At 42.7% G+C, this 26,163-nt stretch overlaps 1 protein-coding gene across 1 annotated transcript in view; it reads right to left on the reverse strand.

Annotated features, from left to right (window-relative positions):
- Positions 1-26,163, reverse strand: part of KLHL4 (kelch like family member 4) — a 276,789-nt gene that overhangs the window by 44,078 nt on the left and 206,548 nt on the right. The window contains exons 2-3 of the mRNA XM_036740231.1: positions 4,800-4,973; positions 4,118-4,254 (exon numbers count right to left, since the gene is read on the reverse strand). Coding sequence (XP_036596126.1) covers positions 4,118-4,254; positions 4,800-4,973 — 311 coding nt within the window. The remainder of the gene's footprint in view (positions 1-4,117; positions 4,255-4,799; positions 4,974-26,163) is intronic.

Here is a 26,163-nt window from a genome sequence, read left to right on the forward strand (position 1 = left end):
GGGTGCACTAGATGCCTTGAAGGTCCTTCCAGCACTAAATCTCTCATTCTAGAACTATGCCAAAGTCGAATGATGGATTCCCTTGTCACTGGCAGTCTTCAAGCAGAGGTTGGATGACTGGAGGGTGTGTTGTAATGGAGATTCTTTTGGGGGTATGGTCTGGACTAGAGGGCTGCTGAGGTCCCTTTCAACTCTGAAATTTCTGGATCCTGACCTTTTGAATAGTGGGAGACATTAGATGTGTAATCACACACGCTGACAAAATGAGTTGGTTGGAAGTGAATATAGATTTAATATCCAAAGCAGGAAAAGGAATAAATATTTAGCATAGGACTCAACCCACTCTGTTTAGGCAAGACTGTGTCCAAATAATTATAGAGAGGTAGGTCCCTAGAGTCTTATGCAAGATTATTATCTGTCAGGGGGCAGAGCCAAGATGGCAGCTGGTAAGCAGGGACTAGAGTGAACTCCGTTACCGAGTCCCTCCAAAAACCTATAAAAAATGGCTCTGAACCAATTCTAGAATGGCAGAACCCACAGAACAGCAGAGGGAAGCAGGGCTCCAGCCCAGGACAGCCTGGATGGTCTCTGGGTGAGGTCTATTCCACACAGAGCTGGGAGCTGGGAGCTGGGAACGGAGTGGAGCAGAGCCCAGCCTGAGCAGCGTGGACCATCCAGACCAGAAGCCAGGCGGAGGGGGCCCTAGCGCCCTGATTCAGTGAGCTGCGGCAGTTGCGAGACTTCTCGGCCCGCGGACACCAAAGACTGCGGAGAAGGTTAGTGGGAAAAGCTGCGGGAGTGGAAGGAGTTCGCAGTTCGGCTTCCAGCCCCGGGGGCAGCGGAGGTGGGGCAGCTACAGCTGTTGTTACTTCCGGCTCCAGGCCCACCTGGTGGGAGGAATTAAGTGGCGGATCAGAGCAGGGGTGCACAGCCTGCTGAAGATCTAAGCCCAGTTCGGGTTGGGGGTTCTTGGGGAAGGAGGAGTGTGGGTATGACAGAGCTGGCACCTCCCCCCCAAACGTGGAACATAGAACTCTTTAGTCTACAAGCAGTCATTCCCCGCTGAGAAACTCAATGGTGGAGTTAGTTGGTTGGGAATATGGCCACGCAGCGAAAGCATACCCAGATTCAGTCTCAGACTTTGGATTCTTTCTTTGGTGACAAAGAAGACCAAAACATACAGCCTAAAGAAGACAATAAAGTCATAGAGCCTACAACAAAAGCCTCCAAGAAAAACATGAACTGGCCCCAGGCCGTAGAAGAACTCAAAAAGGATTTGGAAAAGCAAGTTAGAGAAGTAGAGGAAAAATTGGGAAGAGAGATGAGAAGGTTGCGAGAAAACCATGAAAAACAAGTCAATGACTTGCTAAAGGAGACCCAAAAAAATACTGACAAATACACTGAAGAAAACAACACCTTAAAAAACAGACTAACTCAAATGGCAAAAGAGCTCCAAAAAGCCAATGAGGAGAAGAATGCCTTGAAAGGCAGAATTAGCCAAATGGAAAAGGAGGTCCAAAAGACCACTGAAGAAAATACTACTTTAAAAATTAGATTGGAGCAAGTGGAAGCTAGTGACTTTATGAGAAATCAGGATATTATAAAACAGAACCAAAGGAATGAAAAAATGGAAGACAATGTGAAATACCTCATCGGAAAAACCACTGACCTGGAAAATAGATCCAGGAGAGATAATTTAAAAATTATTGGACTACCTGAAAGCCATGATCAAAAAAAGAGCCTAGATATCATCTTTTAAGAAATTATCAAGGAGAACTGCCCTGATATTCTAGCGCCACAGGGCAAAATAGAAATTGAAAGAATCCATCGATCGCCTCCTCAAATAGATCCCAAAAAGAAATCTCCTAGGAATATTGCTGCCAAATTCCAGAGCTCCCAGATCAAGGAGAAAATACTGCAAGCAGCCAGAAAGAAACAATTTGAGTATTGTGGAAACCCAATCAGAATAACCCAAGATCTGGCAGCTTCTACATTAAGAGATCGAAGGGCTTGGAATGCGATATTCCGAAGGTCAATGGAGCTAGGATTAAAACCTAGAATCACCTACCCAGCAAAACTGAGTATCATGCTCCAAGGCAAAATATGGATTTTCAATAAAATAGAGGACTTTCAAGCTTTCTCAGTGAAAAGACCAGAGCTGAATAGAAAATTTGACTTTCAAACACAAGAATCAAGAGAAGCATGAAAAGGTAATCAAGAAACAGAAATTGCAAGGGACTTACTAAAGTTGAACTGTTTTGTTTACATTCCTACATGGAAAGATGACGTGTATGATTCATGAGACCTCAGTATTAGAGTAGCTGAAGGGAATATGCATATATATATATATATATATATATATATATATATATATACACACACATATATATGTTTATGTGTATATATAAGTGAATGTGTATGTATGTATATATCTATGTGTATATGTATGTATGTATGTATATGTATGTGTATATATATATATGTGTGTTTATATATATATATATATATATATGTAAAAGAGAGAGTGCAGACACAGGGTGAGTTGAAGATGAAGGGAAGATATCTAAAAGAAATAAAATGAAATTAAGGGATGAGAGAGCAACATACTGAGAGAGGGAGATAGGGAGAGATAGAATGGGGTGGATTATCTCGCATAATGGTGGCAAGAGGAAGCAGTTCTGTGGGAGGAGGGGAGAGGGCAGGTGAGGGGGGAATGAGTGAACCTTGCTCTCATCAGATTTGGCCTGAGGGGGAATACCATACATACTCAGTTGGGTATATTACCCCACAGGAAAGAAGAGGGAGGAAGATAAAAAAAAATAAAATAAAAGGGGGGGGGAGATGATGGAGGGGAGGGCAGATGGGGGTGGAGGTAATCAAAACAAACACTTTGGAAAGGGGACAGGGTCAAGGGAAAAAATTCAATAAAGCGGGATGAGTTGAAAAGGAGCAAAATGTAGTTAGCCTTTCACAACATGAGTATTGTGGAAGGGTTATACATAATGATACATGTGTGGCCTAGGTTGAATTGCTCGACTTCTTAGGGAGGGTGGGTGGGAAGGGAAGAGGGGAGAGAATTTGGAACTCAAAGTTTTAAAATCAGATGTTCAAAAAAAAAAGTTTTTGCATGCAACTAAAAAATAAGATACACAGGCAATGGGGCGTAGAAATTTATCTTGCCCTATAAGAAAGGAAGGGAAAAGGGGAGGAGAGGGGAGAGGGGTGATAGAGGGGAGGGCTGACTGGGGAACAGGGCAACCAGAATATAAGCCATCTTGGAGTAGGGGGGAGGGTAGAAATGGGGAGAAAATTTGTAATTCAAACTGTTGTGAAAATCAATGCTGAAAACCAAATATGTTAAATAAATAAATTTAAATAAAAAAAGAAAAAAAAAGATTATTATCTGTCTCTTGACTCTTTAGGCAATCTACATGTTAAATATCTGTAATTCAAGAGTCAGGAACTATTTCCAATATTTTCCATAGTATTTGGATTCTTTGTTTAGTTGTTCAGTCATGTCCAGCTCTTCATGACCCCATGAACCATAACACAGCAGTGCTGTCCATGGGTTTTCTTGGCAAAGATACTGGAGTGGTTTGCTATTCCTCCTCTAGTACATTAAGGCAAACAGAGGTTAAGTGACTTGCTCAGGGTCATACAGCTAGTAAGTGTGTGATGCTGGATTTAAACTCAGGTCTTGCTGACCCTAGGCCCAGCACTCAAGCCACTGAACCATCTTGCTGCCTCTATTTGGACTCTCGTAGTAACAAGAAGCCACATGATATAGCAGAAAGTGTCCTGGACTTGGGGTCATGAAACCAGAATTCAGATTTTGCTCAGCCTGTTCTACCCTGGTCAAGCTTATTCTCTCTGGGCCTTAGTATCTTCCTCTATTGGGCAAGATGGTTTCTAAGGCTCCTCCTAGCCCTAATATGCTGTGATCCTATAAAGTGGGGAAGTAGAAGCCACACGTGAACAGGTATTTCATTACCAGTTCTTCAGGTGGGTGGGACTCCGTGAACTGGTGTGAAAAGATGAACTGATCAGACATGGGAGGGAAAGGACAAAGCTTTGATCATTGCTTTTCACTTAGGGAATTTGGTGAAGTTGGGGTTACCTGTGTAAGCATAGTGCACCAAAGCTTTCAGCGCGTCTGGGTCTATTCCCTCCATCTTGATCTCTTCTTGTTTGGCTTCCAGCACATCATTAGTAAACATTGCAGCAAAATAGTCCGATGCAGCACTCAGCACCAGCCTTGAAAAAGGAATATTTCAGAAGAATTTCAATTAATCTATCATATTGCTGGAAAGCATAAAATTGAACTTGAGAACATAGATGAGACTGCCTTCCACATGATACTTTGTGGGCTGTGAAAGTGTTCGATGAACATCCAAAGGGAAATTAAGAATGTGGACTTGAACTGCTTTAAGAACCTCTCTGAATCTTGGTTTTTGTCTAATCAATCAACAGGCCTCTGTTTTGTACCCATTATATGTCAGGCACTTTGCTCAAGCACTGGGGATACCAGCACAAAGAATGAAACTGTCTCTATTTGCAAGCCCTTTAAAGAAAAAAAAATGGGCCTTCTTGTTCAGAATCTTTTCAAAGCTATAATCAATTCCATATCCCTTTTTCCAGGGCTCCAGTTTGTTTGATATTCTAATTATTACTGTAGCAAGCCAGAAGTAACATTAAAGTATGGACTCTTTCCTCATTCTTGAGAATTCTTGCAATCTCCCCTCCCCACCTCCAATTCCCTCCCCACACTGAAATCGTTCAGCTAAAGTAGAGGCACAAACCTGTGGGCTGGGATCGTGTGATGTCCCACAATGAGGAACACATCACAGAGCTGTTTATGCTGGAGGTAGTTCTCCATTTTGCGGATGGTCTGCTCTGCATGATTGGTGGCCTGGAAGTACTCCTCAGATGTACCACTATTCATTCCCAAGGCTGAAGAGCTGTTCACAGGTAAACTAAAAAGAAGATCAAGAGAAGAAATGCGATTTGCTGCATCCTTTTGTAAGCAAAGATTTCTTTTTCCCCAGTAAGATCTCAAACATCCAAGAAGAATAAAATCCCAGCAACTACCAAAACGGAACATTTCAATTTGTTCTCAAAGCTTGATATTTTTGCCCTGATCAATGCAGCAACTTCACATAAAGTGGTGTAGTTACGGTAGCATTATGACCGGAAGGGAACCAAGAACAGATAACCCTTGGTTCAAGTACATGGCTAATGGAAAGTTAAAAAAAAAAACTTCAAAAACTGATTCTTTAAATCTTGTGGTTAAATGTGAATGTTTTCTCCAAAATCTCCAAATATTTGGCGGAGCTGTGAATTGGTCAAGTCATTCTGGAAACCACTTTGTCACGACGTCCCCAAAGTCCCTAAACTGCACATACCCTTTGACCCAGTGAGACCACAACCAGACCTCTATACCCCGATAAGATCAAAGACACAGAAAAAGGTCCCATGTGTACAAAAATATTTATAGCAGCTCTTTTCTTAGTAGCTTCAAATTGGAAACCAAGGTACCTACCTATTGGGGAATGGTTAAACAAGTTATGACATGTGAACAGAACAGAATATATATTCTGTCATAGGAAATGATAAAATGGATAGTTTCAGAAGAAACCGATGCAGAATAATATAAACAGAACTCAGAGATCAATTTATATGCTAACAATAACTTCGAAAGCCTTTAGAACTCTTTTCACTGCAACAATGAACCAGGAGCACAGAGGATAAAGCATGCCACCCACCGCCTATGAGAGAGAGATGAGGATCTTAAACTGCGGAGCGACATGGACATTTTTGGACAAGGCCAATATAGAAATCTGTTTTGCTGAATTATGCATATGTAACGAGAGTTTTATTTTTTCAAAATTGCTCAACAGTGAGAGGGAGAGAGAATAAATGCTTGTAAAAATAAATAAAATAATCTTTTAGAAAAGTAAGCCTCCCTCTGTGTAAGAGAATTACTAACTTGGCTTAATTCAGTCAAATGAGAGAATGAAGGCATGGGCCAAACCTTTTACGCATTTTCTCTACTTTGGGATCCTGTATCATCATTTGGAAACCTTGTCAGTTGCCTTTCTTACTTGCCTTCTACCACTGTTTGGGACAGGCCTTTTGTTTTTTATAAAACTGGTTTAGGGCTGAGCCAAGATGGCCCTGTGAAAGGAGGGAACTACTGGAGCTTCCTCACAAATTCTGTCAGATACGTCTAAAAAAGTGAATCTGAGCAGATTTCAGAGAGTTAGAAGCCACTAGTAGACTGAGAGGGGCAGGAGTGTCGGGCACATGGAATGGCACCAGACCAAACCGACCGGACACAGCAGAGGAATGCAGCCAGCATGCCCATCTGGAAGAGTGAAACACCGGAGCAGGAACAGGCCCAGGGCAGATGTAGTGGCTACGGTCACAATTGAGCCCCAGGCCTCTCAGCCCAGGACAGGAGTCTGTTGGAGCTACAGGAGACACCAGCGCAGAGCCCATACACATTCTAAAGGTTTGAAACTCGCCTTCTTGAACTTCTGGGAGCTATAATGTCCAGGGCTGTTATCTCTCCCTTGAGTAAAATCAGAGAATACTACCTCAGGAGAAACAGAAGAGCCAGAAGGGGGGCTTCAGCAGCAAGAGAGGTTGGGGAGAGGGCCCTCCTTCTGGTGGCAGAAGGAGACTAGTGCAGGAAGAGAAGTATTCCAGCAGGCCCCACCTCAGCAGAACAAGAGTAACTGAAGGGGTGGAGCTAACAAATGTCAACACCAGGAACCCAGATGTGCCTTTGCACAGCCACGGGAAGTGGCAGACACCAACACAGACAACAGCTGAGACCACCTGGGCTGTAGAGCAGTCCTGGTGAAGAGGGGACTCCCAAGAGCCAAACCACCCCTCCCCCACACCTCACGAAACCAGAGGCCATAGAACATAAAGCCAGTGAGGAGGCCCACAGATTCCAATACAAGAAACTTGGGACAGAGCCTCAGAAACAGAGATCCACTTTAGAAGCCACGGGGAAAAAAAAAACATGAAAAAAACACGCTAAAAAGCCAAAGCCCATTGATTTGTGTTATAGAGACAGAGAAGATCAAAATACCAATTCAGCAGAGGACAGCATGGACACTACACCCACATCTGAAACCTCAAAAGGGAAAATGAACTGGTCTCCAAACCAAAAACCATTCCTGGAAGAACTCAAGGAGGACTTTAAAAACCAAGTTAGGGAGATAAAAGAAAAAAATTGAAAAAAAATTTCACTGATGAAAACAATTTTTTAAAAAGTAAAATCGTCAAAATGGTTAAGGAGATTCAAAATATAAATGTAGAAAATGTCTCATTGAAAAGTAAAATCAACCAAATGGAAAAGGAGATAGAGAAGCTAAAGGAAAAAAAAACCAATACATTAAAAATGAGAATTGGGCAAGTAGAAGCTAATAACTCTATGAGACATCAAGAAACAGTCAAACAAAATCTAAAAAATGAAAAAATAGAAGAAAATGTAGAAGGCTGACCTATGGAAAGCGAAAGAAAGCCTGAACACTCAAAATGATATGGAGGTTACATAGGTGAGAAAGTACTCAATGTGCAACTAATATATTCATCTAAATATATGGAAATAGGTAAATACAGAACTCATTGGTGTACAATCTCTCCAACTATGACTGCCTCAGTTCATTTCATACCTTAAGCTTTGTGCTTTCTAAGACATTTCTTATGACGTCTTTTATAAAGATATGTTTGCTTCTTATAATTTTGTAACTGCGAGTACCATCCTTCCTCAAAGAGATGCAAATGAATTGTTATTGCTTGCCACAGAAAGATACACACATTTCTATATAACTGTTTTAATAATTATGATCTTCCTACCTTTGTTAGAATCTCTGTGTATTAGAAGTTTATTCCCTCTCCCCTAGAGGAGCTGAGTTAGCATTCTTACGTAGAATCCCAAGGCAAGAAGTTGTAAGGGTACAGCTATTTGGCACAGTGAGGGGCAGCTAGGTGGTACAGTGAATAGAGCATCAGCCCTGGAGTCAAGAGGACCTGAGTTCAAATCCGGCCTCAGACACTTGACACATGTACTAGCTGTGTGACCTTGGGCCAGTCACTTAATCCTAATTGCCTGGCTCTCCCCTCTCCAAAGGAAAAAAAAAAGAAGTTATAAGCACATCTATTAGAGATCCTTTGATTCTCATTTGAGAAAACAATTCATAGCCGTATTCCAAGCATTCTTCTTGAACACTGTGAGAAGACTCATGTCCACATTAATTGGCAAATATACTGCATATGTGTGTAGTTACAATTGCTTCTTTTGCTTTTGTCTCTCAAACCATCTGACTAGGTCTTCTCCTTGTTTTACAACTTAAAAATAGAGAAGTGTCCAACTAGACCCAAATGGCCCCATAGCACTTGGGATCATAGATAAAACCTTCCACATCCTTCTTAGATAACTCGGAATCAAAGAGAAACACTTCCATCCCACATTCCCATCCCCATCAACCAATTACAGATCTGGAAGTAGAGGTAACAGGTAACACCTTTCAGCTATCAATCACTGTCCTGGAACATCCCAAAAGAGAAAGCACTCCTAGCCCATGCCACAGATACGATCCTACCTATATTAAATGATAAAGCTTGGAGAGCCAGCTTTAGTAGGGACACCACCACCTGAGTCTGCAAGCACATTTAGAGGCCTGCAGCATTCTACTCCTGTCTCAAGCTGGCAGGAAAGGAATATCCTTTTATAAATCTCCCTAGAGAGTTTACATGGATGTTTTCCTTTATCTCCTCTCTAGTACAGGTGCTGATCTGCCGCATAATCAGTCATTTCAAGAGGCTTTTGCTGCTAAATGTCGACACTCACAAAGACAACGCTCAGATGACCTAATTTCTTTGCACAATCAGTCTAGGCTAGAAAGGCATCTTCTTACTCATCTAGTTCAACCAAGTCCATAATCTCAGCTGCAACATTGCAGACAATTGTTCTTCCAGCCAATAAGTACCTGAACAACCCCTATAGTGGGGAACTCACAAAGTTCACAAGGCAGCCCATTCCATTTTCAGACAACCTTTTTAAAAAAAAAAATTATTTATTTATTTTTAGTTTTCAATGTTCACTTCCATATGATTCTGAGCTCCAAATTTTCTCCCCTCAGACAGCTTTAATTGTGGAAAACTTGTGCCTCATATTGCAACAAAATTTTCTCCCCTATAACATTAATTTAGATAATTTGAACGTTAGCTATCATTTCCCTTCCTGTTCCCCCAAGTCTTTTCTTCTTTAAGGTAAGTCATACACAGATCCCTCAACTGTTCTTTTTTCTTTTGTTTTCTGGCAGGGCAATTGGGGGCAAGTGACTTGCCCAAGGTCACACAGGTAGTACATGTGTCAAATGTCTGAGGGCGAATTTGAACTCAGGTCCTCCTGACTCCAGGGCTAGTGCTCTACTCACTGCACCACTTAGCTGCTTCCCCCTCAACTGTTCTTAAACAAATTTTAAGCTGTCTTATCATAGGACCCCTCCAGTTGTTCGTCAGTGAACCTCCTAAGATCCCACTCATGTTACACCAAGCGTAGGAAGGACAACTGAACATTATAGAGTATAGCAGAACTTTCATTACCTTTGTGTTGGGCTCTGGCTTCAAGTAATGTAACTGATCGAGCAAACATTTGAAAATTGAAGTTCCTATTAGCTACTGTTGCCACCACGGCACCCTGTTGATTTAGAACAAGCTTGTAGCTCTTTTTTCAGATGGCCCGTCAGATTTACCCCATCCTACAATGGTATGGTTGATATTTTTGAACTTAAGTGCAGGACTTTCTATTTATCCCCATAAATTCCATCTTGTGAGACTGAGCCTAGTGTTCAAGCCTGTGAAGATGTCCTGTGAGCCTAATTCTGATATCTCATGCTGTGGCTATCCCTCCTGAGTTATTTTGCTATTCTGTCTGCTCTAAGTTATTCTCTAGGCCACAGATATCTAATACCTGATTTTGAAATTCCTAGAATGGCTGTTAAATTTCTTTGACTTAAGACCCTTCATTGTCAGATGTGACATGGTGACCACCCTAGGTTGTAGTGGTCTCTCCTTACTCAGACGTCCTATGACATTTGGCAAGGAATCAAATAGAGCTTTGTAACATCTCAGCTGTCTTGAACTGGCCTTTAAACTTTTTGCTGTTTTCTGACTTTTGTTTTTAATTTAAAATATTTCTTGATTTCTCATTCATACATACCTTGCCTTCACTTTCTAAATATATTCCCTTCTCTCTATCCTGCAAGGCAACCTTGTAACAAAATAAATAATTTCTAAGAGGAAAAAAACCAGTTCATTAAAACTAGCCGAATATTAATCAGATGTGACAATATGCAATATTCTACACCCATTGCCTTTTGTATCTTTAAAGAATGAAGAAAACTACATTTTCTCAACATTTTTAGAGGGACAAGATTGGTCATTATAAGTATATACTGTGCAGTTTCTTTTTGCTGTTGTCATAGTTAATTATGTTGCTGTAGTTATTATGTATTTTGTCTTCCTGATTCTCCTTGCTTCACTCTACATCAAGTCATGTAAGTCTTCCCATGCACATCAGAATTTTTCATATTCATTGTTTCTTATGGTGCACTAGTAATCCAATATGTACCACAATTTAATTAGTCATGCTCCAATCAATGGGCACGTACTTTGTTTGCAGGTCTTTGCTACCATAAAAGTTCTGATGTGAATATTTTCTTTCTATCTTTGGCTTCCTTGTGGTGTTTCTAGCAGTTGGATCTCTGAGTCAAAGTCATTTTCTTAGCATAATTCCAAATGCCTTCCAGAATACTTGGACCATTTCATATATTCTCAACTAGATTTTAAGCTCCTTAAGTGCAGAGATCATGTCCTATAATTCTTTATACCCTTCGCAGGCCATACCTAAATGTCTTACACATAGAACTCAGCAAAATATTTGCTAATTTGAAACTCAAGAAAATGACAATCATTGAACTGCTCTATACTGGTCATTCTCAAAGTGTGATCTAGGGGTCCTCAACACCCTTTCAGGGGCTCTATGAGGTCAGAATTATTTTCATAATAATATTAAGATGTTTTAATTTTGAATCTGATAAATATTCATAATTATAACTCACATAAACAAAAGCCCTTATGGTAATCCTCAAAAATGTTTAAGGTGTAAAGAGGTCAAGAACTGCTGCTCTACCATTATCTTTGTTTTAACAAAGCTTAAGGATATACTTGGAGGACAGAAGAATCATTTCCCAGTTTTAGCTCCTGTTACAAATGCAACCTGTTCCCAAGGTTCTGCCCTCTCATATGTCATCATGGTATGGGGATGATCCTGAATTCCCCAGATAATAAAACAGAATTGCTAGTAGATCCTACTAACATAGAGAGAGGCTCCAAGTGTACAGCCCAGGGACCATACATAGAGCAGGCCAATGAGGCCCAATGGAGCTAAGTGCAAAGGTGTTCATCACTAGGACAACTTCAGCAGATGAAGTTGTTAGTAACAGCAATGCTCGAAGACTAAGTCCAAGAGAGGGAGTGATATGTATCTGTAAGAGTGCCCTTGCACACAGGAACTGCTGAATTGAGTGTTGACTCAAAGGTCACTGAATATTGAAGAAGTATTATACATGAAAAGGCTCATCTTAATCCAGAGTAATCCTTGAAGGCAAACGTTTAGCATCTCTTCTCTTCTTGCATTTCTTGTTCTGATGAGCGACATCAGACTTGCACAATGTGGCAGTAGGCAGGGGCCAAAATTAAAATAGGCTAATAATCTTCAGGCCACAGATAGATTAGATTAGAGACAGACTGATGATTGTTGGTAGCCACAGGTCATGTGACAAACAGGAGAGTGTTCGGTGGCAAACCTACATTTTTCAAGGGCCACCCAAAATCCTATGGTGGGCCTTATGTTGTGCAGGCCTGAGCCACATATATAACTTTGGTATGCTTCTGTAGTCGGTTAACAATAAATACAACTATACCATGATATTTTAAGTTAATCAAAACATATTTAGCTCTTAGCTAAAGGCTGAACTAAGGATGGCATTTGAAATTGAGAGAGAGAAGAAGAAAATTAAAATCTCCAAATCAATGCCCAAATCAATTCATGTTTGCCTACATACATGCTTGGAGTGGACTTAAATAAAAGGGGAAAAAAGCAAATAGCATTTTCTTAAATACTCATAGGTCACTGCACAGTGTACAAACTACTTCTCTTTCAAGGAATCACTTAGCATTCAGAATGAGCTAATAAGAAACTGAATGAGGTGCATCATGGAGCTCTTAGAGCAGAGATTGTTAGTTTCAATCTTATCACTTCAAGCAAATGTTGACATATGTTAGTGCTTACAGGAAGGTGGAAACTTTTATTTTATACAACCAAGTAAAGCATGATAAAACATATAGTGTACGAAATTCTCCCTTGCCTCCCCCAGTAATATTGTAAAATGTCTATTTAACCCAAAGCATGTAAATAAAAAGAGGTTAGGCAAGCCAAGTGATCTCAAAGCATTTCATTTCACCAGAGACTCATGTAATGAAATGGGTGTTGCATTTACAGTCAGAGGATTCAAATTCTGTCTCAGCTACATACTATTACCTGTGGCTCCTGCAGAGCTTAAGCGGTCTGTGCCTCAGTTTCCTGGTCTGTAAAATGAAGGGAATTAGATTAAATGGCTTCTTTTTAGGATTCCTACCAGCTTTAAATCTGTTAGTGGAAAAGATCATCACTGTTAGGCAATACAGTGGTTAGACACGCACAGTCCTTTGAGGTCCTAGAAATGCTTTTGCCCCATCACAGCATCCACACTCACATGATATTAGGGAAGGTATTTTTTTTTTTTACCACACACTTCCTTTCCTCAGCTTTGGGAAAATTTATGTGAATTGAGCAAGCATTTATTAAGAACCTTTTATATGTTACTGTCTTAAGGGGGCTTACCTTCTACTGGAGGTAATACAAAATTATGGAAATAAATATAATACTAGAAAATTGAAGTGAGAAAGGGCAGTTATGCCTAGGAGATCAGGAAGTGCTTCACAAAAAGGGGATCTCTCAGCTGAGCCTTGTGGAGTTTTTGAGAATTGGAGATGGGGGGTGGGGAAGGAAGTGCACCTCAGGTGTAGAAGCCAGCCTTTATAAAGACTCAAGAGAGGTGCGATGGAATAGGGAATTTAGAATGCGGAGCTTGTGAAGTTTGTATAAAATACGAAATAAGGCTGTAAAGATAGGTGGCCAATACATTAGCAAGGGCCTTCAATGCCAGGCTTAGGAGTTAGCATCTTATAGACTTTGGAGAAGTGCGGGCTGTCAGGAGACAGACACGGTCAGACTTTTGTGAGATCATTTCACAAAAAGGTGGGGGACCGATTTAGAGGTGAGAGCCAACAACTTGGTGAAGAGGATCGAGGGAAAGGGTGGCTCCTGACTTCAAAAGAAACTGCAGTCCCCCACACAAATCACTAGCTCCTCCCTCAAACAGTGCCACCACAAGTTGGGGGAGTGTGGGGTAGGGGGGAGGTGAAGGGGGGAAAAGAGGAGCACTGACACTCATGACAAAACCGCCCAAAATATCCATTGTCCCGCATGGGTTAAGAAAATGAGAAATCATACATTTACCCGCCGCATTTGAAAGGAAAAGGTTGAAAATCTCAAAAGAAGGAAGACTTCAATCCCTAGCCTTTCACCAAGAAGGTCCTTGCAAAAATGGGTGGGAGGGGTGTAGTAGGAAGAGGTAAGGGCGGGTGCGAGCTTGGCCACACCCTCATTCGGTAGCCAATCATATTGTTCCTTCTTGGCCTGTGCACGGCCATGTTTTTCCGAACTCTTCTGCGCCTGCGTGGAGTTGCAGTCAAGCAAATGGCTGCTCGCTCTTGGTAGTGTTGCGCTGCCGCGACTCAGGGGCCCACTAGACAATCCCATCCCTTCTGATCCCATCCAAGCCCATCTGAAAATTATGGGTATCAGGATGCAAGGCAGGAGTTCCCCTTAGGCTTTACAAAAGTTATTGCAGTGTTTCCCGGCTCATCTTCATCTGGAAGTGTCTGCTCTGACCCGCAGGCTGGGGCAGTGCGGCCACGGCTCTTGGACTAAAGATCTTCCTGCTGCGGCCTCCATTGGTGAGTTGAACCGCCCGAGGTGCAGGGGAATGTCCATGTGTCCTGAGAGTTTGCAGATCCGGCTTGCAGAGAGAAGAAGCCTCACCCTTCTCCCTCAGACGCCACGCTCCTGAGACTTGGTACTGAAAAGATGAGATAAACCCCACCTGATTTAACTAATGATGTAGGGACATTTTTACTTTTCGCTGCTGCAATATAAGATTCCACAGCCACTAGGTAGTGATATGGGCTAAGCTTTGACTGTTCGCTGAAGAGCCTGGGATATTTCCAGCGCTCCCCCAACTCCAGCTCCCTTCGCAGAACTGAATGGAAAGAAAGCCTCAGAAAATCAGAGCCCTCGGTCACCATTCTGACCAGCTACAGTGATATCCTATCACTAAAGCTTCCAGACGTTTCCAGTTTCCAGTAAAAAGCCTCTAGGTGTTCCTCAGAGATCCAGAACCTTCATTCTCCATTTCAGCCTGCTGCTGTGGGGAGGGACAAATCTTGGGCTATCACTAAAGGCTGAGTGACTTTTCCAGTGCCTTTAAATGTTCCAGAAATGATGGGGGGACAAACCCCCATCATCTCAGTAAAGAAGCTAAATGTTAGAACTACAAAGGAAAGGAAAAAGCGTTTTTCAAGGAGCGGAGATTTTGGGGGGGGCAGGGACAGGGAAGACATGCAAATAACTATATATAAAAAACATTTACAGTGTAAAGGGAAGATAAACTCTGAAAGCACTAACACTAAGGAGGGTATTTGTGTCGGGGAGGTCACTGTGATAGGCCTTCTGCAGAAGATGGCATTTTATTTGAGTGCTAAAGCCTGCAAAGCTGAGGGGCAAAAGTGAAGGAGGGGTCCTTTCTGGGCAAGGGGTACAGTGAGTGAAGGGGTTAAGAAGTGAGAGGAGAGTGTCATGTGTGTAGAACACATAAGTAGGCAAGAGCACCTTAAAGTATTAGAAGAATGGAAAAATAGGAAGGGGATGGGTTGTGAAGGGCTTTAAATGGCAAAGAAGGAAATTTATATTCGGTTCCTGCCAGCAAGGAGCTGTTATTCTGATGGGGGATGAAGCATGCAAATAGCTACCAAAAAAAAACCCAAAAACAGAAACCTGAAGGTAATCTTCAGAAAGACACTAGCAGTGGAAGAGGATTAGGATAAAATAATCCTCTTGCAGAAGATAGGATTGAAACTAAGTCCTTAAGGTAACCAGGGAAGCTAATAGGTGAAAGTGAGGAAGAAGTTCATTGCAAGCATAGACCAATGAAAAGGTTTAGAATTAGTAGATGTAGTGTCACATGGGAGGAACAGCAAGTGTGCCAGTGCAGCTGAACCTTAGAGTAGATGGAAGCAGAGGAAGTTTAAGGAGAGTGGAAAATAAGGAAGGGGATGGATAAGGACTTAATGTTTGATCATGGGGGTAATAGGTACCTGAGTAAGAGGAGGGAGAGAGGATGGACAGGTGACAAATGACATAGCTCTAAACTTCAGGAAAAATCACTCAGGCAGCTAAGGACTAAGAAAGGTGGATTGTATTGTTTGAGGGGCTTGAAGCCGGGATACCTAGAAGAAAGCTATTGTAATAGTTCAGGCAGGAGGTAATGAGAACCTGTTTAACAGTGATGGCTATGTGAGGGGAAAAAAGGGGACATTAACTAGAAATATCATATGAGCAGAAACAGCAAGACTAGACCACATATAGGGCAATGGGGCTGAAGAATCAATGCTGTTACTAAAATTGGGACCTTAAGATGGTGGTGCTATTGGTGAAAATAGAAAAAAGGAGTAAAGGGCGAGCTTTGGGGGGTAAGATAATGAATTCTATTTGGGGCGTATTGATTACAAGATGCCTATGGGATATTCAGATTGAAATGTCCAGAAAGCGCTTGTTGATGCAAAACTAGAATTGAAGGGATAGATTAGAGCTGAATAAATTGATCTGAGAATCATCCGAGAAGGAAGGATCATTGAATCCATGGAGACTGATGGCAATGAAGACATCATCGTCAACTTTAGTGACAGCGGTTTTAGTTGAATGGGGACAAGAGCCCTACTGAAGAGGGTAGAGAAGCCAGTCAGAGAAGTGGAGACACATATGAAAGTTTTCCCAAGTTTAGCTAAGAAGGGGATTAGAGACACAGGATTATAGCTATGGATCACGTGAGGGTTGTTTTGGGGAGCATGTTCATTTTTGCATTCTTTCCATCCCAATGACCTCCATACTCCCATTATTTGTAGGCAACAGGGAAGCAGCCAGTAGATAAAGATTGAAAAGGGGGTTTATAGAAGAGAGAATCTAATGGAACAGGAAGGGATTGAATTGGGTTCATTGTGAGGGGTTTATATTCTTCATGTGAGAAAAGGGTGAAGGAGGAAATAGTGAGAGATGTCTCAATGATATGAAACAAAGAGGGAAGAAAAGTCAGCTATCTGCAAATAGCTTCATTTTGAGAAGGCAGGAGAATGGAAATGAGGGATGATAAAGCTGAAATAAGTAATATAGAGAGTTGATGAAAGAGATTGCCATTTGCAGAGAGGACCCAACTTAGATTACATAACATAATATAGCAGACAGACTCATCTCCAGAGATAATGTCCTTGCAATGTGGAAGGACAATCTTCATTTTTCCATTAAAGAAAAAAAAAAAGCTTCATTTCCTACTGGACTAAAGAAACATGTGGACTAGCTGTTTTCAAACAGATCATGAATATTACCTGTTCTAAAAAGGGAGGAAAATCGTTTCTAGGGAGATGCCCACCCCTTTAGAGCAGTATCAGTTCACCAGTGAACTGAGCCCCTTTAGCCATCCAGGCTGATGTGAGTTAGAGATTCCCAGGCTTCCCAATGCATGTTTGGGCCTTGCAGAGAAGGCGATTCCTTGAGAGTTAGCAGCCTCCTTGAAATTCTCAAAAATCCTTCACTGATAAAGATCTTGTCACTAAAGATCCCTTGTCATGTCCTCCATGTTGGTGCACTGATCATCCAATGTCTGGGAACTATATGCTTTGCACTTCAGGATTTAGGACTTGTTAGCTGTCAGGATTCGGGGATCCAGTATCCACGGAGCTGCTAAATACTTCATTGAAATCTGCTTTTCTCAATATTCAATACATTGAGACAGATAAGTTACAATGCTATATTGAAAGAGGACTCTTGATCTCCCTCCCTAGGACTAATTGACGAAGCCAGCTCAGATCGGACCATTTTGTAGCACTTGTAAGGAATAACTCATCTCCACTCTTAATGTACTTACAAAAGAGCCAGTGTGCTGTCTGCTGCACTTTGGAGGTGCTGTCACCGACTGTGCAGTCACTATGTACTTTCTGTCTCAGGACTTGGGTGATATCAGCTAAGAATGCTGAGGGAGCTAATATCTATGGAGTCATTAAACCCTTCAACAGAAAATACTTACCTCGATATTCTGTAAATGGAGATAGGACAGATTTCTGTAGAGACAGGGGAATCTTCCTCTTCCTTCTGAGGAATTGTCATATCCTGTAGGAGTGACATCAATCTTCTTCTACGGGGACTCAGCTAAGATCATTCCATTCTGGGGCACTTCTGTGGGATGGGCCTTTCAGAAATGTGGATGACCAGTCCAGGGACCAGAGGCTTAGAATGTAAGATCTTGGTGATTCCCTCCAATGCTGAGAGATTCGTTCCAAATCCCAGAGAACAGCTAACGACTTCTAAACAATCTACAGTCATCCCAACTAGAGGAAGCAAGATAGTTTGCAAACCTGTATCTTGTTTGCCACCCGTTTCATGGAAATGTGGAAAATAAACCCTCATCTTTTCACGAAAACCTAACATGTCTTCTCTTTACCTTTCTCTTGGATCTAAGACAAAATTACAGCGTAGCTACCTCCAGACTGAGAAATTAGCTATTACTGGCTTAATAAGGGTGGGAGGTCATATGGAGAAGTCTATCTGTGTACTTAGGACCATCTCCACCCAGACCGCCAAAGGAGAAGTGTTAGTTGCCTGGGCTGGCTTTGGTTTGGGTCTCCTCATCTTCCCCAATTCTGCTTTGTACCCTAGACGGGAAAGAATTCCTCCATCATTTCTAGCCACCTCAGGTTTGTGAAAAATCATATTGTGGGAGTGAAGAAGTCCCTTTTTCTTGCTAAAGATCCAGTCTCCTCTTGACTCCATCTTGCAGCTGTTGTCACCGACTGTCCAGTCACTATGTACTTTCTGCTTCTGGTCTTGAGCAGTATCAGCAACGAATACTGAGGGAGCTAATACCTATAGAGTCATTAAACCTCTCAAAAGAGAGTATTTTCCTCAATAGTCTGTAACTGGAGACAGGGCCTGTCTCCTCCAACATGGAGGTGTTGTCATGGACTGTCCAGTCACTATGTGCTTTCTGTCTCTGAACATGGAGGGTATCAGCTACGAATAGTGAGGGAGCTGATATCTATGGAGTCCCTCAACCCCTCATCAAAAAATACTTTCCTCAATATTCTGTAAATGGAGATAGGACAGATTTCTGAAGAGACAGATAATTTTCAGGAACATGGAAGACCAGCCCAGGGACCAGCTACTTTGAAGCTGGGATCGTGGCGATTCTCTCCGATGCTGAAAGATTGGTCCCCAATCCAAGAGAACAGCTTAACATTTCTAAGCCTTCCACAGTGATCCCAACTAGAGAAAGCAAGATAGTTTCACCAACCCATATCTTGTTTGCCACGCATTTCCTGGAAATGTGGAAAGCAAACCCTGATCCATGCATAAAAACCTAACGTGTCTCCTATCCTGCTTTCTCTTGGGATTAAAACAAACGTAGAGCCTAGCTGCTTCGAGACTGAGGAATTCGCTCTTGCTGGCTTAATGAGGGTGGGAGGTCATATGTAGAAGTCTCTCTGTGTACCTAGGGCCATATCCCCCCAGACAGCAAACTGAGAACTTTGAGTTACCTGGGCTGACCTTGGTTTAGATCTCCTAATCTTCCCCAATTCTGCTTTGGGCTCTACAGGGAAAACAAATTAAGCTTTGTCTCTAGTCGCCTCAGGGTTATGAAAAATGCTATGATGGCAGTGAACAAGTCCCTTTTTCTCAAGAAATGTCCAGTGTCCTGTCTCCTCCAACATGGAGGTGTTGTCATGGACTGTCCAGTCACTATGTGCTTTCTGTCTCTGAACATGGAGGGTATCAGCTACGAATAGTGAGGGAGCTGATATCTATGGAGTCCCTAAACCCATCATCAAAAAATGCTTTCCTCAATATTCTGTAAATGGAGATAGGACAGATTTCTGAAGAGACAGATAATTTTCATCTTCCTCTTGAGGAATAGTCATGTCCTACAGGAGGGACCTTAATCTCCTTTTGGGGGACGTCAGCTAAGATCATGCCATTTTGGGGCAGTGCTATTAGATGACCCTTTCAGGAATGTGGAAGACCAGCCCAGGGACCAGCTACTTTGAAGCTGAGATCGTGGCGATTCTATCCGATGCTGAGAGATTGGACCCCAATCCTAGAGAATAGCTTAAGCTTTCTAAGTCTTCCACATTCATCCCAAGTAGAGAGAGCAAGATAGTTTTGCCAACCCGTATGTTTTTTGCCACGCTTTTCCTGGAAATGTGGAAAACCGATGCTCGTCGTTTCCTAAAAACCTAACATGTCTTCTATCCTGCTTTCTCTTGGGTTTAAGACAAACCTAGAGCCTTGCTACTTCCAGCCTGGGAAATTAGCTCTTGCTGGCTTAATAAGGGTGGGAGGTCATATGGAGAAGTCTATCTGTGTACTTAGGACCATCTCCACCCAGACCGCCAAAGGAGAAGTGTTAGTTGCCTGGGCTGGCTTTGGTTTGGGTCTCCTCATCTTCCCCAATTCTGCTTTGTACCCTAGACGGGAAAGAATTCCTCCATCATTTCTAGCCACCTCAGGTTTGTGAAAAATCATATTGTGGGAGTGAAGAAGTCCCTTTTTCTTGCTAAAGATCCAGTCTCCTCTTGACTCCATCTTGCAGCTGTTGTCACCGACTGTCCAGTCACTATGTACTTTCTGCTTCTGGTCTTGAGCAGTATCAGCAACGAATACTGAGGGAGCTAATACCTATAGAGTCATTAAACCTCTCAAAAGAGAGTATTTTCCTCAATAGTCTGTAACTGGAGACAGGGCCTGTCTCCTCCAACATGGAGGTGTTGTCATGGACTGTCCAGTCACTATGTGCTTTCTGTCTCTGAACATGGAGGGTATCAGCTACGAATAGTGAGGGAGCTGATATCTATGGAGTCCCTCAACCCCTCATCAAAAAATACTTTCCTCAACATTCTGTAAATGGAGATAGGACAGATTTCTGAAGAGACAGATAATTTTCAGGAACATGGAAGACCAGCCCAGGGACCAGCTACTTTGAAGCTGGGATCGTGGCGATTCTCTCCGATGCTGAAAGATTGGTCCCCAATCCAAGAGAACAGCTTAACATTTCTAAGCCTTCCACAGTGATCCCAACTAGAGAAAGCAAGATAGTTTCACCAACCCATATCTTGTTTGCCACGCATTTCCTGGAAATATGGAAAGCAAACCCTGATCCATGCATAAAAACCTAACGTGTCTCCTATCCTGCATTCTCTTGGGTTTAAAACAAACGTAGAGCCTAGCTGCTTCGAGACTGAGGAATTAGCTCTTGCTGGCTTAATGAGGGTGGGAAGTCCCTTTTTCTCAAGAAATGTCCAGTGTCCTGTCTCCTCCAACATGGAGGTGTTGTCATGGACTGTCCAGTCACTATGTGCTTTCTGTCTCTGAACATGGAGGGTATCAGCTACGAATAGTGAGGGAGCTGATATCTATGGAGTCCCTCAACCCCTCATCAAAAAATGCTTTCCTCAATATTCTGTAAATGGAGATAGGACAGATTTCTGAAGAGACAGATAATTTTCAGGAACATGGAAGACCAGCCCAGGGACCAGCTACTTTGAAGCTGGGATCGTGGCGATTCTCTCCGATGCTGAAAGATTGGTCCCCAATCCAAGAGCACAGCTTAACATTTCTAAGCCTTCCACAGTGATCCCAACTAGAGAAAGCAAGATAGTTTCACCAACCCATATCTTGTTTGCCACGCATTTCCTGGAAATATGGAAAGCAAACCCTGATCCATGCATAAAAACCTAACGTGTCTCCTATCCTGCTTTCTCTTGGGATTAAAACAAACGTAGAGCCTAGCTGCTTCGAGACTGAGGAATTCGCTCTTGCTGGCTTAATGAGGGTGGGAGGTCATATGTAGAAGTCTCTCTGTGTACCTAGGGCCATATCCCCCCAGACAGCAAACTGAGAACTTTGAGTTACCTGGGCTGACCTTGGTTTAGATCTCCTAATCTTCCCCAATTCTGCTTTGGGCTCTACAGGGAAAACAAATTAAGCTTTGTCTCTAGTCGCCTCAGGGTTATGAAAAATGCTATGATGGCAGTGAACAAGTCCCTTTTTCTCAAGAAATGTCCAGTGTCCTGTCTCCTCCAACATGGAGGTGTTGTCATGGACTGTCCAGTCACTATGTGCTTTCTGTCTCTGAACATGGAGGGTATCAGCTACGAATAGTGAGGGAGCTGATATCTATGGAGTCCCTAAACCCATCATCAAAAAATGCTTTCCTCAATATTCTGTAAATGGAGATAGGACAGATTTCTGAAGAGACAGATAATTTTCATCTTCCTCTTGAGGAATAGTCATGTCCTACAGGAGGGACCTTAATCTCCTTTTGGGGGACGTCAGCTAAGATCATGCCATTTTGGGGCAGTGCTATTAGATGACCCTTTCAGGAATGTGGAAGACCAGCCCAGGGACCAGCTACTTTGAAGCTGAGATCGTGGCGATTCTATCCGATGCTGAGAGATTGGACCCCAATCCTAGAGAATAGCTTAAGCTTTCTAAGTCTTCCACATTCATCCCAAGTAGAGAGAGCAAGATAGTTTTGCCAACCCGTATGTTTTTTGCCACGCTTTTCCTGGAAATGTGGAAAACCGATGCTCGTCGTTTCCTAAAAACCTAACATGTCTTCTATCCTGCTTTCTCTTGGGTTTAAGACAAACCTAGAGCCTTGCTACTTCCAGCCTGGGAAATTAGCTCTTGCTGGCTTAATAAGGGTGGGAGGTCATATGGAGAAGTCTATCTGTGTACTTAGGACCATCTCCACCCAGACCGCCAAAGGAGAAGTGTTAGTTGCCTGGGCTGGCTTTGGTTTGGGTCTCCTCATCTTCCCCAATTCTGCTTTGTACCCTAGACGGGAAAGAATTCCTCCATCATTTCTAGCCACCTCAGGTTTGTGAAAAATCATATTGTGGGAGTGAAGAAGTCCCTTTTTCTTGCTAAAGATCCAGTCTCCTCTTGACTCCATCTTGCAGCTGTTGTCACCGACTGTCCAGTCACTATGTACTTTCTGCTTCTGGTCTTGAGCAGTATCAGCAACGAATACTGAGGGAGCTAATACCTATAGAGTCATTAAACCTCTCAAAAGAGAGTATTTTCCTCAATAGTCTGTAACTGGAGACAGGGCCTGTCTCCTCCAACATGGAGGTGTTGTCATGGACTGTCCAGTCACTATGTGCTTTCTGTCTCTGAACATGGAGGGTATCAGCTACGAATAGTGAGGGAGCTGATATCTATGGAGTCCCTCAACCCCTCATCAAAAAATACTTTCCTCAATATTCTGTAAATGGAGATAGGACAGATTTCTGAAGAGACAGATAATTTTCAGGAACATGGAAGACCAGCCCAGGGACCAGCTACTTTGAAGCTGGGATCGTGGCGATTCTCTCCGATGCTGAAAGATTGGTCCCCAATCCAAGAGAACAGCTTAACATTTCTAAGCCTTCCACAGTGATCCCAACTAGAGAAAGCAAGATAGTTTCACCAACCCATATCTTGTTTGCCACGCATTTCCTGGAAATATGGAAAACAAACCCTGATCCATGCATAAAAACCTAACGTGTCTCCTATCCTGCATTCTCTTGGGTTTAAAACAACCGTAGAGCCTAGCTGCTTCGAGACTGAGGAATTAGCTCTTGCTGGCTTAATGAGGGTGGGAAGTCCCTTTTTCTCAAGAAATGTCCAGTGTCCTGTCTCCTCCAACATGGAGGTGTTGTCATGGACTGTCCAGTCACTAAGTGCTTTCTGTCTCTGAACATGGAGGGTATCAGCTACAAATAGTGAGGGAGCTGATATCTATGGAGTCCCTCAACCCCTCATCAAAAAATACTTTCCTCAATATTCTGTAAATGGAGATAGGACAGATTTCTGAAGAGACAGATAATTTTCAGGAACATGGAAGACCAGCCCAGGGACCAGCTACTTTGAAGCTGGGATCGTGGCGATTCTCTCCGATGCTGAAAGATTGGTCCCCAATCCAAGAGAACAGCTTAACATTTCTAAGCCTTCCACAGTGATCCCAACTAGAGAAAGCAAGATAGTTTCACCAACCCATATCTTGTTTGCCACGCATTTCCTGGAAATGTGGAAAGCAAACCCTGATCCATGCATAAAAACCTAACGTGTCTCCTATCCTGCTTTCTCTTGGGATTAAAACAAACGTAGAGCCTAGCTGCTTCGTGACTGAGGAATTCGCTCTTGCTGGCTTAATGAGGGTGGCAGGTCATATGTAGAAGTCTCTCTGTGTACCTAGGGCCATATCCCCCCAGACAGCAAACTGAGAACTTTGAGTTACCTGGGCTGACCTTGGTTTAGATCTCCTAATCTTCCCCAATTCTGCTTTGGGCTCTACAGGGAAAACAAATTAAGCTTTGTCTCTAGTCGCCTCAGGGTTATGAAAAATGCTATGATGGCAGTGAACAAGTCCCTTTTTCTCAAGAAATGTCCAGTGTCCTGTCTCCTCCAACATGGAGGTGTTGTCATGGACTGTCCAGTCACTATGTGCTTTCTGTCTCTGAACATGGAGGGTATCAGCTACGAATAGTGAGGGAGCTGATATCTATGGAGTCCCTAAACCCATCATCAAAAAATGCTTTCCTCAATATTCTGTAAATGGAGATAGGACAGATTTCTGAAGAGACAGATAATTTTCATCTTCCTCTTGAGGAATAGTCATGTCCTACAGGAGGGACCATAATCTCCTTTTGGGGGACGTCAGCTAAGATCATGCCATTTTGGGGCAGTGCTATTAGATGACCCTTTCAGGAATGTGGAAGACCAGCCCAGGGACCAGCTACTTTGAAGCTGAGATCGTGGCGATTCTATCCGATGCTGAGAGATTGGACCCCAATCCTAGAGAATAGCTTAAGCTTTCTAAGTCTTCCACATTCATCCCAAGTAGAGAGAGCAAGATAGTTTTGCCAACCCGTATGTTTTTTGCCACGCTTTTCCTGGAAATGTGGAAAACCGATGCTCGTCGTTTCCTAAAAACCTAACATGTCTTCTATCCTGCTTTCTCTTGGGTTTAAGACAAACCTAGAGCCTTGCTACTTCCAGCCTGGGAAATTAGCTCTTGCTGGCTTAATAAGGGTGGGAGGTCATATGGAGAAGTCTATCTGTGTACTTAGGACCATCTCCACCCAGACCGCCAAAGGAGAAGTGTTAGTTGCCTGGGCTGGCTTTGGTTTGGGTCTCCTCATCTTCCCCAATTCTGCTTTGTACCCTAGACGGGAAAGAATTCCTCCATCATTTCTAGCCACCTCAGGTTTGTGAAAAATCATATTGTGGGAGTGAAGAAGTCCCTTTTTCTTGCTAAAGATCCAGTCTCCTCTTGACTCCATCTTGCAGCTGTTGTCACCGACTGTCCAGTCACTATGTACTTTCTGCTTCTGGTCTTGAGCAGTATCAGCAACGAATACTGAGGGAGCTAATACCTATAGAGTCATTAAACCTCTCAAAAGAGAGTATTTTCCTCAATAGTCTGTAACTGGAGACAGGGCCTGTCTCCTCCAACATGGAGGTGTTGTCATGGACTGTCCAGTCACTATGTGCTTTCTGTCTCTGAACATGGAGGGTATCAGCTACGAATAGTGAGGGAGCTGATATCTATGGAGTCCCTCAACCCCTCATCAAAAAATACTTTCCTCAATATTCTGTAAATGGAGATAGGACAGATTTCTGAAGAGACAGATAATTTTCAGGAACATGGAAGACCAGCCCAGGGACCAGCTACTTTGAAGCTGGGATCGTGGCGATTCTCTCCGATGCTGAAAGATTGGTCCCCAATCCAAGAGAACAGCTTAACATTTCTAAGCCTTCCACAGTGATCCCAACTAGAGAAAGCAAGATAGTTTCACCAACCCATATCTTGTTTGCCACGCATTTCCTGGAAATATGGAAAGCAAACCCTGATCCATGCATAAAAACCTAACGTGTCTCCTATCCTGCATTCTCTTGGGTTTAAAACAAACGTAGAGCCTAGCTGCTTCGAGACTGAGGAATTAGCTCTTGCTGGCTTAATGAGGGTGGGAAGTCCCTTTTTCTCAAGAAATGTCCAGTGTCCTGTCTCCTCCAACATGGAGGTGTTGTCATGGACTGTCCAGTCACTATGTGCTTTCTGTCTCTGAACATGGAGGGTATCAGCTACGAATAGTGAGGGAGCTGATATCTATGGAGTCCCTCAACCCCTCATCAAAAAATGCTTTCCTCAATATTCTGTAAATGGAGATAGGACAGATTTCTGAAGAGACAGATAATTTTCAGGAACATGGAAGACCAGCCCAGGGACCAGCTACTTTGAAGCTGGGATCGTGGCGATTCTCTCCGATGCTGAAAGATTGGTCCCCAATCCAAGAGAACAGCTTAACATTTCTAAGCCTTCCACAGTGATCCCAACTAGAGAAAGCAAGATAGTTTCACCAACCCATATCTTGTTTGCCACGCATTTCCTGGAAATGTGGAAAGCAAACCCTGATCCATGCATAAAAACCTAACGTGTCTCCTATCCTGCTTTCTCTTGGGATTAAAACAAACGTAGAGCCTAGCTGCTTCGAGACTGAGGAATTCGCTCTTGCTGGCTTAATGAGGGTGGGAGGTCATATGTAGAAGTCTCTCTGTGTACCTAGGGCCATATCCCCCCAGACAGCAAACTGAGAACTTTGAGTTACCTGGTT

The sequence above is a fragment of the Trichosurus vulpecula genome, chromosome X (assembly GCF_011100635.1).
Source record: "Trichosurus vulpecula isolate mTriVul1 chromosome X, mTriVul1.pri, whole genome shotgun sequence".
NCBI classification, from domain to species: domain Eukaryota; kingdom Metazoa; phylum Chordata; class Mammalia; order Diprotodontia; family Phalangeridae; genus Trichosurus; species Trichosurus vulpecula.